Source organism: Leucoraja erinacea, chromosome 10 (genome assembly GCF_028641065.1).
Source record: "Leucoraja erinacea ecotype New England chromosome 10, Leri_hhj_1, whole genome shotgun sequence".
In the NCBI taxonomy this organism is placed as follows: Eukaryota; Metazoa; Chordata; class Chondrichthyes; order Rajiformes; family Rajidae; genus Leucoraja; species Leucoraja erinaceus.
Window position 1 is genome coordinate 8061178 of NC_073386.1, and position 16863 is coordinate 8078040.

The following is a 16863-nucleotide window of genomic DNA, read 5'->3' on the forward strand; positions in this document are numbered from 1 at the left end:
TGAGATTGGTCTCTGATTTTGGCCATTACACTATTGCATATGTACATATGCAATAGTGTAATGGCCAAAATCAGAGACCAATCTATGCAATTATATGTACTTATGTCTATGTGCAGTCATAAAAAAATATGCTTTGCACAAATTTGATAACATTCTCTATTTCCTACTTCACTCATCCTGTTGCTTCTGAATACCTTTTTAAAATTAGGAATTAATTTGAAATATAGTTTTGTGCGTATTAATTAATGAAGCAAAGTTATTTCATCCAGAGAGAGTGCTTTATATTTGATTTCATTTTCTTATTCGTGCCATCACGTTAGGACCATGAAGAGCCGCACAATTTACATTGTTAAGAAAGTTCAAAATCATTGTGAACAAAGGTTAATGTAATGTCGTGACAGTGGAACCCAGCTGGAGTGTACAACAGAACCAACGAGTTTGTGGCTAAAGAATTTATTCAAATTCACTTTTCAAATGTGCTGGATCGTGTCGAACTAAAAACGTATCCCTGGGATGTGAGATTGCTACAATCTTGTGGAAATTCTGCCTGAGAAACTATAATCACATCATCAATGCACTTTGATGCCTCAAGTTTTTTTTTATAAATTGTCCTATTTATCTGGTGAAAAGTAAGGAGAACCAAAAATCAAATTGAAAACAATATGATTAGTGGAATTGTTATTTATATTTGGTCTTTGGTGTTTTTGATCTTTTTCCAAACAAAACTCCGTCAAGGTGAACATTAGTACTTGATGACATATTGAGCTTCTTCTGCGGTGTGAGAATAATTCTCTGGGGTACAGTAGCATAATTCTAATCATATGAGAAATCAATAACATGCTTCCAAATAAGCCACTTTCAATTACACCTTATTACAGAAAAGTTAAGGTGTGCATGGAAAGGGTGAATAGAGCAATGTGTGAGAAAGGAAAGTGTGAATTGATGGACGGAATGATGCCGCATAGAAACAGGCCCTTCAGCCCACCAATTCCACACCAACATTGATCACCTGCTCATATGTTATCCCTCTTTTGCATCCACTCTCTACACACTTTGGTAATTTGCAGAGGTCAATTAACCTACACACCCGCATGTCGTTGGGATGTGGGAGAAAACCAGAGTGCCCAGAAGAAACCTACGCGGTCACAAGGTGAATGTGCAATCTCCTCAGACAGTACCCAAGATCAGGATTGAACCCAGGTCTCTGGCACTGTGAGTCAGCAGCTCTACCAGCTGTTCCAGTGTCTCCCATTGGACAATGATCCAAATTGAGTCCTCCTGTGCTGTAAAACTGATTTTAAAATACTTTGAAAGAGCAATTCTGTTTTGCTTTCACGTCATTCCATCAGTTTCTAATTGTCATTACGCTGTGCTTTTATTTCAGTAAGCTACCAGGATGGCAACGTTGGAAAGTTTATCGAAAGATTCATTCAATTTGCATCAAAATGGTCAGTTGAAGAATGATTCTGGTAAAGAAAACAAAGGTAGTCACAAACTTTCAAGTAAGTTGCATATTCCTCCTTCAGCTTTTCTGATGGCTTTAACTTCATATTGAAGCACAGTACCAGATTATGATCTGTACAGACCATTAAGGTTGCATTAATTTGAAGGATGTGTTTGTACTTAGTGTAACAAAGGATGAATGAAAGAAAAACTGCAGATTCTGGAAATAGGAAAATGCTGGAGATAATCTGATCATGCAGCGACTGCAGAGAGAAACAGTTATTGCAGTTTGATAGAAAACGCTTCAAATTGTTAACTGCTTGACAAGCAGTAGTAACAAGCATAAAGATGCCTCCACCGTTAATGTCTATAAATGTTCCTCGAAAGGGAGGGCTTTGTTTCCATAGGACCAAAATGTATTCGGATAGAAAGCATACTGTCGGATTGAATTAATGAAAAGTTCCTTACAAACATGGTTGGAGTAAACTTCATCTTTATCTTTGTAGTTGTTTCAGTCATTCTGTAAGTCAAGGTGCAATCTGCCAACAGAAAGCATAAATATCATTCCATTTAAGAATCAGTGCACATTTTGGCTTATTGAAGCTGCATACTGTCTGAGAAAAATACATATGCTGTTCTTTTTAGATAACATACGTTATTTTTCATTAACTTACTGATTTCAGTTTTTACATTTCTCTGGATTTTATCAAGGGCTGCAGTACAACTGTAGAAGGAAGATAAACCACGTTGGCATTTTAAATTCCAAATTTTTTAATTCACATTATCCATTGTACTGATTATTAATCTAAGAATATTAAATCTGTGGTATGAAAACTTTTGTGTAGGCTATGCATAAAATCCTTTATTTGCATGTTTGTAATATATAAGGCGTTCTTCACATTAAGAGACGGTTAACATATATTTAATTACAGGTCAAGGTGTCATTTGTCATGTCACGCTTAAATCTAATGGATATGTTTGACTTGAAGTATCAAAGAATTGGAGGTGATTTTCTTCATATTGTCGGGTATATTGAGGGAACTTCCAACGTGGAAATATCAATGAAGTTAAATTAAACCATTAATGCATACGGTGAAGTTTAACCGAGATGGAAAAGAGTTTAAAATTTAGAAGAAGCGTTTACCAGAGCTGCCATGTAGTACGGATTTTCCGTATTTTGTACGGAAATGCGCTAAGAATACGGATGTACGATTTTGCTGCTTAAAAAATGCAAGGATATAAAAAAAAATCATACTGTACCTCTAAAAATTATAGCAGATTAAATCTATTAGTATTTTAAATTTCAAGACCTGGATGATTATTTTTGTAAGCTTTGATCTTGCCTCCACCACAGTGGAGAAGTGGAGAAGCTTTTGCCTCCATCACAGTGAGGAGGTGCTTGGTGAACTCACTGTGGTGGATGTTAATTTGTGTTTATTGTGTGTTTAGTTATTTATTATTATTGTGTATGACTGCAGATAACGAAATTTCGTTCAGACCAAAAGGTCTGAATGACAATAAAGGAATCGAATCAAAAAATCTGCCTGTCCCGCTCCAGGTTCAATCAGTGCTGTCAGTTTAGCATGTGGGAATTTAAACGAAGAGCTGTTAGCTCCAGCTCTATGGGTTCAAAATATAGCGCTACCGGCTGGAGCACTATGGGCTTTAAACATAGCGTTAGCTTTAAAAATAGCACTATGGGTCACAGACTGTTCTGGGAGGGAGAAGGAGGAAAGGAGAGAGGGAGGGAGCGAATAGGAGGGAGGGAGATAAAAAGGAAGAGAAAGAGGGAGGGATGGGAGCTGAGATGAATCACTGCAGTCCTGATTGAAAGCTAAATTGACCATTGAAAATATTGTAAACACCTAGTGCAAGATCCAACATGAGGGTGAATGACTTTGTTCTTTGTAGATAGTGGGCATCTCTGACCTGCTGTGATTGTTTGATGCACACATGCAAAATGCACAGGATTTTTTAACGTATTACCGTTGTCATCTAAAATGGTTAATGAAATGCAAAGAAGGTGTCAGTTCAACAATGCTCTTCCAACTGTGATAGTTATCTGTGTTCAAAATCTAAATGCAAAACTATACTTCCCCCACCAATGCAGCAGGCATGTAAAAGAAGTACTGGTATGCATATGTTAGAAAAGGTGATGCGATTTATTTTAAGGTCCACACTTTAGACTACTCGTGTTAATCCCATTTATTGTGCCTACCCTGACCTTTGGTATACAGGCAGGACATTGGGATCCAACAAGAAGCAAAGTTATTTGATTTAAATTCTGGACCAAAAAGCTGTACAATATGTTCTTTTGGAGGTTGCTGCAAAATAAAACTAGGTCATTATCTCAGCAGATGGAAATCACTCCGTTTCTTTTTGTGAGAATGTTGGTTTACAACAAGTTCAAGAGCAAAAAAAAAACCTAACTGCTGGAGGACTTCAGCGGGTCGAACAGCATCTGTGGGGGAAACCTGCTCTTTTTTCCCTACCTTTTTGTTGGTAACGTTAAACTCTCCTTATTCCAAACGTACATTGCCACTACCTCCCCCGAACCTTTCTCCGCTTCATTGACAACTGCATTCAGGCTGCCTCCTCCACCCTTCAACTTTACTATTAATTTCCACCTGCCTTAAATTCACTCGTACAATCTCTGATGCCTCTCCCTTTCTCGATCTCTCTTTGTCTCCATCACAGGGACAGGCTATAGACTGACGTGTACTACAAGCCTACTGACTCCCACTATCTCCTCCCAACCTGACATCTCCACCTTTTCCAGCTTTCTCCCCTATATCAATCACTAAAGATGGGTCCCTACCCAAAATGTTATCTGTCCATTCCCTCAGCAGATGCTATCTGACCTGCTGAGTTGCTCTAGCACTTAGTGTTTTGCTCAAGATTTCAGCATCTGCAGTCTCTTATGTCTACCTGAAATTAATGCTTTGCATTTGTAAGTTCCCTGATCTACAAGTTTTATTTTCACTGTGTTACACCAATAAGTATACAGACCAGTCTTGCAACCTTTATCTTGGGTTCAGACATATTACCTTATAAACAAAATACATGGAAATGATTAAGATTTTTAAACATAATTTATCTTTTGTTCCAAGCGGAGATTAAAATGGATATTGAGAAACTCTATGAAGCAGTACCTCGCCTATCAAGTTTTTTTTTCATTGAAGATAAAATTGGTGAAGGTAAGTTTAAACAATTTAAATACCAACATAAACTACAAATTCTCGTAATTTCATCTTGATCTTTACTACTTTTAATTGCTTTCTGGCATGTCATATTGTGAATCTTGTTCTGTTTAGCTCTTAACTTGGCCTTTTATTGGAACTTTTCCTTGTGATGTAATTCAACATCAGACTTTAGTAGAAGAGTTATGAACTTATTTACTGAGACTCTGACAGACATATCAAAAAATCAGACCTAACATAGCATGATGTATTAGGATTAAAAAAAAAGTCATTCTATGCCAGTAGAACAGATAATGTAATATTTCAATATGCAATTCTGGCAGTGCAATGCAGCAGAGCAAAATAAATGATGATAGTCAGTCTTCAATTATCGATGTCTGAATATACAAATACTCTTTTGGCCAAACTACCCCATCCCCATGATGCTCATGAATTAAAAGTCCAAACAAAAAACATAGCGACTAGATTTTATTGCAAAACTGTTGAAGCGCATACAGCTGAAGTTGGTCCAACAGTGATATTTTCTCTTAAACTGTTTACTAAAGGTAATCAAGCTGCACATTTCTTTCACAAACCCACCTGACACTTGCAGAATCATTTCTAAAACTCATGAAATTGATATCACTGCCTCATGGAAACTCTACCTTCCATCTTCAGCGGTATTCGTTATCCAGAACTTGATATTCATGGATCTTGATTGCAAGTTTGTCCAGACCATCGTTTTTGGATAGTTTGGATGGTAGCGAGAGAGTGTGTTCAATTTACACGGAAAATAGAGAGTGTGCAGATCCAATTTACATGGAAGATAGATGCAAAGAAAAAAGGAATAGTCAAAGCCCAAAACCTCAAACCCGAAATGTCATGTGGCTTTGAATGGGTTTTCCTTGAAGCAGAGAATTCTGAGGGAGTCTCAGATGTATACAATTACGAGGGGTACAGATAAGATAGACAAAATTAAACCTTTCCCCATAGGAAAGGTGTATATATAAACAGAGGACATGGAGATTTAGAGGGGATAAATGGAAGATTTGTTTTCACTTGGAAGCTATTGAAGTTTGGAATAGCATGAGTGGAGGAAGAAGCTCTCGCAGCATTTAGAATGTACCTAGAAGAGCTCTTGTCTTAGTGTAAATGAATACTTTATGGCCAGCAGGCAGGATTGGCTGAAGGGCCTGTTTCTGTATGACCAACTCTAAAATTACATCTGTGCATTGTTATTATAGAGCACATGGAAGTGTCATTAAACAGATTTCCAACTGCTGCGTAAAGATTTACTAAATTTAAGAATTCACAAAGGGAAGTGTTTTTATGTATGCCAAAATCTTTTAAAAACTCTATATTGTTTCTTCAAAAAGGTAACAAGACCAGAAGTAACTTAAATCTTACTGAAATCGTAATGTAATAGAACTGTGGATATGTTTGTGGTTTCTTGAGCGCTACTCTTTTTCATTTCTAAGATTCTTGAGCTAATCTGTAATGAAAATACAACGCTATTTCTGTTCTGTTTGTTTGTAGATCATTCTGTGGCTACCTGGATTTGTATAGCCAAAGATCAAAATTTATAAATATCTTGTACATCTGTGAATTTTACCAAGTTAAATTCAATTTATCAAGTGTCTTGTTGCTGCCATCCAGCAGCACTACATAAATGCAATCTGAAGAAGGATCCTGACCCAAAACATCACCCATGCCCATTTTCTCCACAAATACCGCCTGACCAACTGAGTTTCTTCAGCACTTTGTGTTTTACATAAATGCAGTTTTTTTTCTTTCAGCATTGTTCTTTGTACTTGGTGTCCCTGCAAATATTAATCTTGTAGTTAAAACCACAACTATTTAAACAAAATCTAACCCTTATTGCATTGCTTCTGTTTGCATCTTCCTGAATTTGTTTCTATATATTTCCTGCATTGGAATAGCGATTACATTTTGAATGTAGCCCATAAGTGCTGTATGATATCCTGCAGCTACAAAATCTAAATTGTTATTTATTTCCTTGAATGAATAAATGAATTCATACTTTTAGTTACCATTGTAAATTCCTTTTTGTTGCAGCTGCTGTGGCTACTGAAGTTTGCTGTGTGGTCTGCCTTCATGTGTCAGAATCAGTTTTTTTTTGTTTTTGCTCTTATCTCTGAATTTCTTTTGACCCTGAACACACTACTCAGCATCAGTTAACAATCAGTATTTTTGCTTCTTTGAAAAATAAAACTTAACAATAGAATATCCTTCTGATAATTTTATTCTATTTGAACATAAGATATTTTAATTGCAGGAGAAATTCACGTATCACTTTTAATTTGAGATCTGTAATGTGGATATACACTGACTGCTTTTAACAGAATCCACCTGTGTTTTTTGCTTGCGCTTCTGGAAGCTGCGCCACAGTCCGATACCTTAGCGCCAGCACTGGAAACTGCAGTTTGAATCTCTTCATTTTTTTTAATGGCATGACAAATATGTGATGTTGTGCTTCTGAGTATAATTCTGCTTACTTTTGATATTTTATCTACAGTGGGGTTTTTAAATATATCTACAGATATCTGGTTGTGTTCTGAAAGATCAGTACCAGGATATTTTAACAATATGTGTGGGTTTTTTTTAATGTTTATTTATGGTGATTTATTATTTCTGCCCTTCTGCAGGTACATTCAGTTCTGTCTATTTGGCTACTGCTCAGTTAAAGTCGGGAAAAGTAGAGAGGTTTGCACTAAAACATTTAATTCCAACAAGCCATCCAGTGCGCATTGCTGCTGAACTTCAATGTCTGACAGTTGCTGGGTCAGTATCAACGTTAAAATTTAACTGTGTCTTCACAGAGCTGGTGATATGGTTGTGGTAGAAACAGTCAACATTTTATTTGCCAATCTGTTCTCTAAATGGCTGCTGTTTAACTATTTCTCTGTCCTATGGGTAATTGCAATCAACAATAATGTCACATATTGTAAATAAAACAGTGAAGTGGAAATATGCAAACATCATCAAACAACAGGGTGGCACAGTGGCGCAGCAGTAGAGCTATTGCCATGCAGTGCCAGAGACCTTGGTTTGATCCTGACTACAGGTGCTGTCTGTATGCAGTTTGTATGTTCTCCCAGTGATTATATAGGTTTTATTCTGGATGCTCCAGCTTCCTCCAGCATTCCAAGACGTGCAGGTTTGTAGTTTAATTTGCTTCAGTAAATTGTCCCAAGAGTGTAGGATAGCACTAGTGTACAGGGTGATTTCTAGTTGGCATGGACTATGAGCCGAAGGGACTGTTTCCACACTGTGTCTCTATGTTTTACATTAAGGTTCCTTTGGTTTGTTAAAGTGATAATTGTTTTTAAATATTTGTGTTTCTCTGCTCAGTTGTAAATTAATGATTTGACTTAAGTGCATTTCAATCACTTTGTTAGTTATAGAAGAACGTTTGAAGTGTAAAATAATGTGCTGCTGGCTCTTACCTTCACATGAGCAATGAGCACATTTCATTTGGCTCCAGTTGTAAAATATCCATATCAAAAAGGTGTTAAAGATTTCTCTGTTTGTCCCAATTTCCACCATTCCACTGACTTGCCTTTTACAATGCTGGCCATTTTCCCTGCGTATTTCAGGACAAACTGGAGATAATGCCTTAGTTGGTGATGCCTTAGTTAATCTGGATCCCTCTGCCCCACTATCCCTTTCTCCTGATCAACCCAGGTCCTCTCGGTTATGCCTTTTTAAATACACCTTGGACCCCTATCACAGTTCTTTCTTCCTTAAACCCTCACCTGTACATTCCTCCCATTCAGCCCCTTCCCACCTCCCCCCCACTGTTCCCATCTGCCCTCATTACCGCCCTTATTTGGTTCCATATTTCACCTTTATTTCCTATCAGATTCTATCATCTCAGCCCTTTGTTACCGCCTTGTATCGCCTCAACATTTCCACGCTTGTCCCACCAGACTCTCCTTAGCCTTTCCACACCAGGATCCACCCACTGCTTACCAGCTCTTCCTCACCCCTGCTACTCACCTCTTTATATTGGCCATCTCTCCTCTATTCTTTCAGTCCTGATGAAAGGTTCAGACCAGAAACACAACTGTCCAATTTGCTACCACAGATGGGAACCCACTCAACTGAGCTAAACCCACTCAGTTCCTCCAGCAAGATTTGTTCCCATGAGTTGTGGAGTAATATCTTTCAATAAGGCTCATGGAATAGTCGATGAAACCATTTTATTTTATTCTATATCCTTCAGGTGGGAGCCAGATGAATTGTACTGACTTGGGTTCTGCAGAAGGATTTCTTTAGCAAATCATAAACAAAGCATGAATATAATGTTTTTTTTGGTCCCTGGAGTACAACATATGTTTACCCACTCAGCACTCCAGATAGCTCGATGTCTCTCAAATAGAATGAGATTTAATTTCTATTTTGTGTGAATTTTTTTTGGAGCCCTTTAGCAAGTTTAGGTATAGTTTACACATGAACCTTCATCTGGAATTATGCTGTAGAGAACAAAAGACTTCAAAAGAAATTCTTGAAAAATTATTGGCTGACTCTGAATCTACCTTGACCTCAACAGTGATTCATTGAAAGCATGAAACAAGACTTGAAAAAAGAAACTTTATTTGACGGCCATTTGACTAACTTTTCTCTCCTCTCTTGTTTTTAGCCAATAATATGCATCATTAGCAAGTTGGCAGGGTTCTTGGTTGCTGGCCCACATTAATTTGTCCACTGAATGGAGATCAAAAACTTCAAATGGGTGACTCTGCTGTTAGTCTACATGTTGCCAGAAATGTGGAATAATGAAATAGAGGTCCAATTGTTTCTTATGGTCTCCAACCCCGCGCAAAATAAATCGTCAAATCTAATTTTATTTAATAGAGATTGGGCTTGCATGATAGCGAGGCTAGAAAACTAATGTTACATTGCACTCAATAGACCAAAGAATATATATAATTAATCCTCTGACTATGATTAATTGGCTGAGCCCTGCAGCGGCAGCTGAGCCAGTGCAATTGGTCTGGCGGCTGTCCCAATGATCTGGAGTGAAAGAAACTGTGGTCCTTCTGCCCATCCAAAGAGCCTTATGCAAAATACTACTCAAAGATAATTTGCCATGGGTAAGATCTGTCTTACTGTCTTACCAATAGCTAACTAAAATATTAACATAAAAATTACGTAATTGTTTAAATAGCCTTATTTAAAGCCCAGATTGTTCCAAATAGCTGCAGTTTGTCTACTTGCTTTTGTGCATAACTAAATAAAAATTGTTTTTGGTCCTTTATTGTGTCCATGGAATATTCAACATTAACTGCAGATCCATCAACTTGAACATTGGCAAATAAATCTCTATGGATAAAATATTGAAATTAAGAATGTAGGTGATTAAATATTGGAATTTAGAAACTAGAAATTTGGTCAGTATGTTGACCGTTAATGCAGGACACTAAAATTTGAGGGGAAATCTGTTATATGACTCTGTAAATTGTGATCTAGCATAATTAATAACTTACCGATGAAATATTAGACCCAAGTATCCCAGTTTGGATAATTTTAGGGATGTGAATAGTTGTTTGTAAACCTGTGCCTAAATTGTTTTTTTTTGTGAGTAGAAATACGTTTTAAGTCTAGACTTAAAAGAGTTGATGGAGGGGGCAGTTCTGATGGGAAGAGGGATGCTATTCCATAGTCTAGGTGCTGCAACCGCAAAGGCGCGGTCGCCCCTGAGCATATGCCTGGACCACGGGATGGTCAGTAACCCCAAGTCGACCGACCCGAGGGACCTGGAGGTAGTATGGTGGGTTAGCAGATTTTTGATGTAGGTGGGAGCAAGCCTTTTAAGGGCTTTGTACACATAAAGGAGGAGCTTGAAATTGATTCTGAACCGCACTGGGAGTCAATGGAGAGGCCAGAATCGGGGTGATGTAGTCCCTTTTTTCGGGTGCCTGTCAGAAGTCTTGCTGCGGCGTTTTGGACCAATTGCAGGCGGGACAGGGATGATTGCCAGTGTAAAGGGAGTTGCAGTAATCAAGGCGGGAGGAGATAAATGAGTGGATGATCTTTTCAAGGTCATCAAATTGGAGGAATGGTTTTATTTTAGCTATCGTGCGAACCTGGAAGAAGCTAGCTTTTACCAGGGCATTGACTAGTTTATCAAACTTCAACGCGGAGTCAAATATCATGCCAAGGTTTTTGACGTGAGGTTAGAGTAAGGGGGTAAGGCTTCCAAGGCTGCCTGCTATCGTTTTGATGAAGTCAGAGGAACAAGTAGGATGATCTCAGACTTGCTCTCGTTTAGTTGGAGTTCTGGGCCATCCAACACTTTATATCCTCGAGGCAGCGCATAAGGCTGAGTAGATTTGATCGGTTGTTGAGTTTCAGGGGGGGATAGAGCTGTGTATCGTCTGCATAGCAGTGGAAGGAAATGCCATGCCTTTGAATGACTTGGCCTAAGGGGAGCATATACAGGGAGAAGAGAATGGGGTCTAGGATGGAGCCTTGTGGAACTCCACAGCAAAGGCTAGCTGGGGAGGAGAAAGAGTCGCCTATGTTTGTTGAGAAACTCCTATCTTTGAGGTAGGAGACGAACCAGCTCAGGTCAGTGCCATCAATACCAATCCCATAGTCAATTAGGATGGTGTGGTTCACTGTATCAAATGCTGCGCTGAGGTCGAGAAGGAGCAGGATTGCACAGTCGCCGGAGTCAATGGTGAGAAACAGATCGTTATGTACCTTCAACAAGGCAGACTCTGTGCTGGAGTAACTCAGCGGGTCAGACCCAGTCTGATGAAGGGTCCTGATCCGAAATGTCACCCATCCATTTTCTCCATTGATGCTGCCTGACCCGCTGAGTTGCTCCAGCACTTTGTGTCTATCTTCAATATTTTGGGTCTGTTCGTAAGCAATTTGCGGTAGTGTTGTGACTCTTCAGCAGTGATATCCCAAAATATTGGGTTATTAATATCTTTATAATTTTAGTTGTTAAATTGCTTTACTGTTACCCAATAGTAAAGATGCTGTCATTTTATTACAGCTTGCACTGTAACGGTCTGGTCACCTAGTATGATCATTTATTGTTTATTGTAGGCTTATTTTGTCTTAATGTTCCTGTAAGGGACGGCAAATAAGAATCATTGTTCCATACCTGGTGCATATAACTAATTAGACATTCTTGACTTTATCTTGACATTGATGATTCTTATTGAATGGAGGCTGAAGCTGAAGGCAGAAGTGATCAAATGATATGAACTTGGTTGTGCTGCATGTTCTCAAATTACAACTCGACCAGACTCTAAGGCGTATATTTGTTGATTCAAATATATAATCAGTGGTACATTTAGACAGAACATGCATGCTCTGTTGATAAGAGTTTATCTCGTGTCTGGTGCAAATGTTGTCATTTTTAATGAGAGACCTTGAAGTGAGTTAGAGCAGATGTGCTTCTGAGGTTGCCTTGATGTATTGAGGTAACTAATCTAAAAGGAAGAGAGTTGTTTTTACAAGGAGATTGCACGTCTGTTTTGCGCTGCATTAAATACTTTTCCATGAATAAGGTACTTTAACAGATGACTTTAGCCTTGGTATAATACAGCAAGTGGAAATTTGTATTGTTTTTCAACAGAAGTATTTTTCAATATTTAATGCACTTTCAATGTTAACAACAATCAGAATCAGAATCAGAATCAGAATCGGAATCAATTTATTTGTCATTTGGACCCCTGGAGGTCCAAACGAAATGCCGTTTCTGCAGCCATACATAACACACAAATAGACCCCAGACACAACATAATTACATTTAACATAAACATCCATCACATAACTGTGATGGAGGCCAAATAAACGTATCTCTCCACTGCACTCTCTCCCCCCCCCGATGTCAGAGTCAAAGTCATAGCCCCCGGCTGGCGATGGCGATTGTCCCGCGGCCATTAAAGCCACGCCGGGTGGTGCGAGGTCGCACACCGGGTCTTGGTGTTGGTGCCCCCGGTGTGCGCTCGCAGAGTCCGCGGCCATTCCAGCCGCGCAGGGCAGCGGTGTCAGGCCCCGCTCCAGGAGCTCTTCGACCCCGCAACTCGGGCGGGAGAAGTCGCCGCCGCAGAAGCCCCGAAAAGCGGTCTCCCTCCAGGGAGCCGTGGGCTCGGCGCCGTCGTCCACAGACCTGTAGAGAGCCTCCGACTCTCCAGCAGCAGCAGCAGCAGCAGCAACAGCATCAGCATCAGCAGCAGCAGCGCTCCTCCACCGCTCCGGACCCGGCCAGCTCCGCGACGGTGAGGTGAGTCGACACCTGAGTCCCCGGTCTCTTCCTGTTGGAGGCCGCTCCTCGTTACGGCCTCAACGACGACTGAGACCCGACGAGAAAAGGTCGGGTCTCAGTGCAGGGAGAGATTCAAAAAGTTTCCCCCCCCCCCCTCCCACCCCCCCCCCCCGCCCCCCACACACACACCCCAACATAAAATAACAAAAACTACACAGAAACACAGACAAAAAATAATAAAACCGCGGACAGGCTGCAGAGGCCGCTGCTGGCCAGAGCCGCGCCGCCTACCGGAGTAGTAGCACTTGCACTTTCAATGTTAACAACAATGCACAATCCTTGGCTATTGCAACTCCCTGTGGAGTTTACTTCATCATTGAATTGGCTTACATTGTCTATACTTAGGTATTTTGTTGGCCCTACTATTTTCATCTTAAGTTATTTTAATTGTCATTTTACATTGACCTTGTGAGTTGTGCAGTGATCACAATATTTGACATAAGGGATATCCGATGTAAGATATTTTACAAAGTTACAGTAGTTTGTATGTTGACCAATATAATATTATGTTAATATAAAACTCCTTTAGTTAAACAATGACAAGAACAATGTTGGCGCAGCAGTAGAGTTGCTGCCTAGTAGCGCTTGCAGCTCCAGAGACCCGGGTTCAATCCTGACAACGCGTGCTGTCTGTACGGACATTGTACGTTTTCTCCGTGGGTTTCTCCAAGATCTTCTGATTCCTTCCACATTCCAAAGACGTACAGGTTTGTAGGTTAATTGGCTTGGTATATGTGTAAATTGGCCCTGGTGTGTTTTAATGTGCTGGGATCGTTGGTTGATGTGGACACGGAGGGCCGAAGCGCCTGTTACTGCGCTGTATCTCTAAGCTGAAAGCTAGACTAAACATTAGTCTTATAAAAATGTCACTTTACATCAAATTGTACTTTAGAAGTAGATTGAAGTATTGAGCAATAGTGGTATATTAAAATCAAAGGAATCTCAATTCCTATGGCCTCCAAATAAAAATGATTTATTGCGTGTTCCTGACATTTGGACAATTAACAGAATGACTGGTACATTGTATTTTATAGATCAAAATTGATTCTGATTAATATTTTTCAGGAATTGTGTTATATAGATAGATCCTTTATTGTCATTCTTTAATAGATCCTTTATTGTCATATATGCGATCAAATTATGTATTTCAGGGGTGAAGACAATGTAATGGGAGTTAAATACTGCTTGAGGAAGGATGATCACGTGGTTATTGTAATGCCATATCTGGAGCATGACTCCTTTTTAGTAAGTTTGATGCAAATTACATTTGTTGCACCTTTCCTGTGTTAACTTTAAAATATGGATCTATTAATTTTTATTTTAAATGTGCAAAAAAAAATTTCAGGACCTTCTGAGTTCAATGAAGCTGGAAGATGTGAGAGAGTACATGTATAATTTACTAAAAGCGTTGAGACGTATTCATCACTTTGGCATCATTCACCGTGACATTAAGCCAAGCAACTTCCTGTACAATGGATGTCTGAAAAAGTATGTTTTTCTACTTGAGAATTCTTCTGCCATGATGTAATTAAAGTACATAGTTGGCTAAAAAGAAGCTACACGTAATTTAATTGAATGCCAGTTTTTTTTGGGAAGGTTTTATTTTAATTTTGTTTAGTTGAGATTACAGATCTAGGTATTACAAGTAAGCGCAGCATGCACTTGTAAAGAATAACAAGTGAATTATTTGAGGTGGTAACAAGATGTGCTGCTGAAGGAGATGTGATTATTCTGCCCAGATTTTTAGCAGGACCTCATGAAACCAAGTCCCCATGGTAAATGCCCATGTGGTACAAGAGAGACAAATTGGCTCAGTGACAGTCTGTAAAGAGAAATGGTTGATAGCTGTTCTTCGTGACTGGGGTATTGTTAAGAAATTTACAGATCATACAAAACCTGCTCTCTGCTTGACAATGAGGAGAAACGATGAAAGATCTTAGTAATGCAATCAGTTGGGCAGAAGAGAGACAAATGGAATTTAATCCATATAAGTGTGGAGTATGGCGCCCCCAAAGACAGGGTCTTGCTTGCCACTTGTTTGGCCACTGTTTGAGTTTGAACATACAGTGCTGGTCACAATATTACAGAAATAATTTGATGCCCATGAGAGAGTGCAGAGGAGATTGATGGAGATCTTATCCCCACTGGAAACTTGTAGCTATGATGAGTGCACAAACTGGAATTCATAGAGTCGTGTACACAGAATGGAAACAGGCCTTTTGGTCCAACTTGTCCATGCTGACTAAGATACATCATCTAAGCTAGTAGTCCCTGAAGCTTGATTTTGGCTGATATCTGTCTAGACCTTTCTTATCCATGTACTTTCCCAATTGTCTTTTAAAATGCTATTATAGTACCTGCCTCAACTACTACTTTTGGCAGTTCATTCCATTCCATATCTCACTACCCTCATTGTAGAAAAGTGACCCCTTGGGTTCCTATTAAATCTTTCCCCTCTCACCTTAAACATATGCCCTCTGGTTCTTGATTTCTCCTACTTTGGGTAAAAGACTGCATTCATCCTCTCTATTGCCCTCATGATTTTATATGCTATACTCCTCAACCTTCTGCACTGCAGGAAATAAGTCCTAGTCTACCCAATCTTTCACTAAAGCTCATGCCATTGAGTCCTGGCAACATCTTCATAAATTTTCTCTGCACTCTTTCCAACTTAATGAGATACTGAGATACATTATTTTACTTGGAACAAGGAGGCTGAGGGGGGGGGGGGGGGGGGGGGGAGGAGGTTAATTGAGGTGTATAAAATTATTAGTGCACAGGATAGCTCAATAAGGACCTAATTCCCTTAGCAGAGAGATCAGCAACGAGGAGGCATTGATTTAAAGCAATTGGCAAAAGATTAGAAGGGAGATGAGGAAAGTATTTTGACTGTGGGGGTCGTGAGAACTGGATCACACAGCTGGAAATGCTACAGAGGATGAAACATACATGGTACTTAACAATGGTTGTTCATTTGAAGACCCATGACCTACATGGCAATGGACAGGTCCATTGAGCTGATAAATGATAGTGGATCGAGAGGCCTTTTAAACTAATACAGACACAGTGGGCCAAGTGGCTTCCTTTGTGACGTAAATGTCCTTTGATCATATAATCATGAGGTTTGAAAGCTTTATTTATGTTTATTTAACCATAGATTATTAAATATTTTTAACTAAAGTTTTTGCCTCTTATTTAATTACAGATATGCCTTAGTGGACTTTGGTTTGGCCCAAGGTACACCTAACACTAAAATTGAGCTTCTGAAAGTAGTAAGAACAGAAGACCAACAGAAAAGTTGCTTAAAGACTAAATCGGCTACCAGCTCTGGGATCAAGCATCCTCCTAGCCAAACGACAAGTAAAGCCTTGGTTCAACACAGTGCTGAGAAGCAGCCCATCAAAAGACCCTGGCCCCCCACACAGGCTAAACCTGGAAAGGTTCGGTCTTGATATCCAAGTTTATTTTCATAACATACTTTAGTTTAAATATATGGAATAATAATAATGCTTGTGGGTTCTGTGTTTGTACCAAAAAGTTTTTGGCTGTCTAAATTTAATAGTGGGCAAAATGTTTAGTGTGAAGTTTGCAGAATTTCTTATGTACTTTCATTCATTTGCTTGCCTTATGTTGGGTCCTTCCTCTATCAATATTTCAATCCACTTCCTCTATCTATTAATGTACTGGACCAGTAAATCCAATCGGAACCCCAGTATCTGTTGAATGTTGTCTTGAGAGTCTGCTGTCAGAATTTTCTTCATCGACAGGTTATCCCCATGTTACGGCAAGTTCCTGTGAACTTTCATAATGCAAACAGTTCACAAGTTGAACATACAATCACAATCGGATTCCCCACACAGCAGACGGTGGCTGAGGCCTCGCAGCAGCTAGTAAATTCATACTGATGGTCTCATTCATATATTATACACA

The 16863-nt window shown here is 39.3% G+C and overlaps 1 protein-coding gene across 3 annotated transcripts in view; it reads left to right on the forward strand.

Annotated features, from left to right (window-relative positions):
• cdc7 (cell division cycle 7 homolog (S. cerevisiae)) overlaps nt 1–16863 on the forward strand; it is a 50644-nt gene that overhangs the window by 11542 nt on the left and 22239 nt on the right. For 2 of the 3 annotated variants that reach the window (XM_055641389.1, XM_055641387.1), the window contains exons 2-8: nt 1385–1502; nt 2376–2448; nt 4554–4640; nt 7289–7424; nt 14085–14178; nt 14279–14421; nt 16139–16373. In XM_055641389.1, coding sequence (XP_055497364.1) covers nt 1461–1502; nt 2376–2448; nt 4554–4640; nt 7289–7424; nt 14085–14178; nt 14279–14421; nt 16139–16373 — 810 coding nt within the window. In that variant the 5' untranslated portion in view covers nt 1385–1460. The remainder of the gene's footprint in view (nt 1–1384; nt 1503–2375; nt 2449–4553; nt 4641–7288; nt 7425–14084; nt 14179–14278; nt 14422–16138; nt 16374–16863) is intronic. The other variant, XM_055641388.1, reaches the window with a different exon arrangement.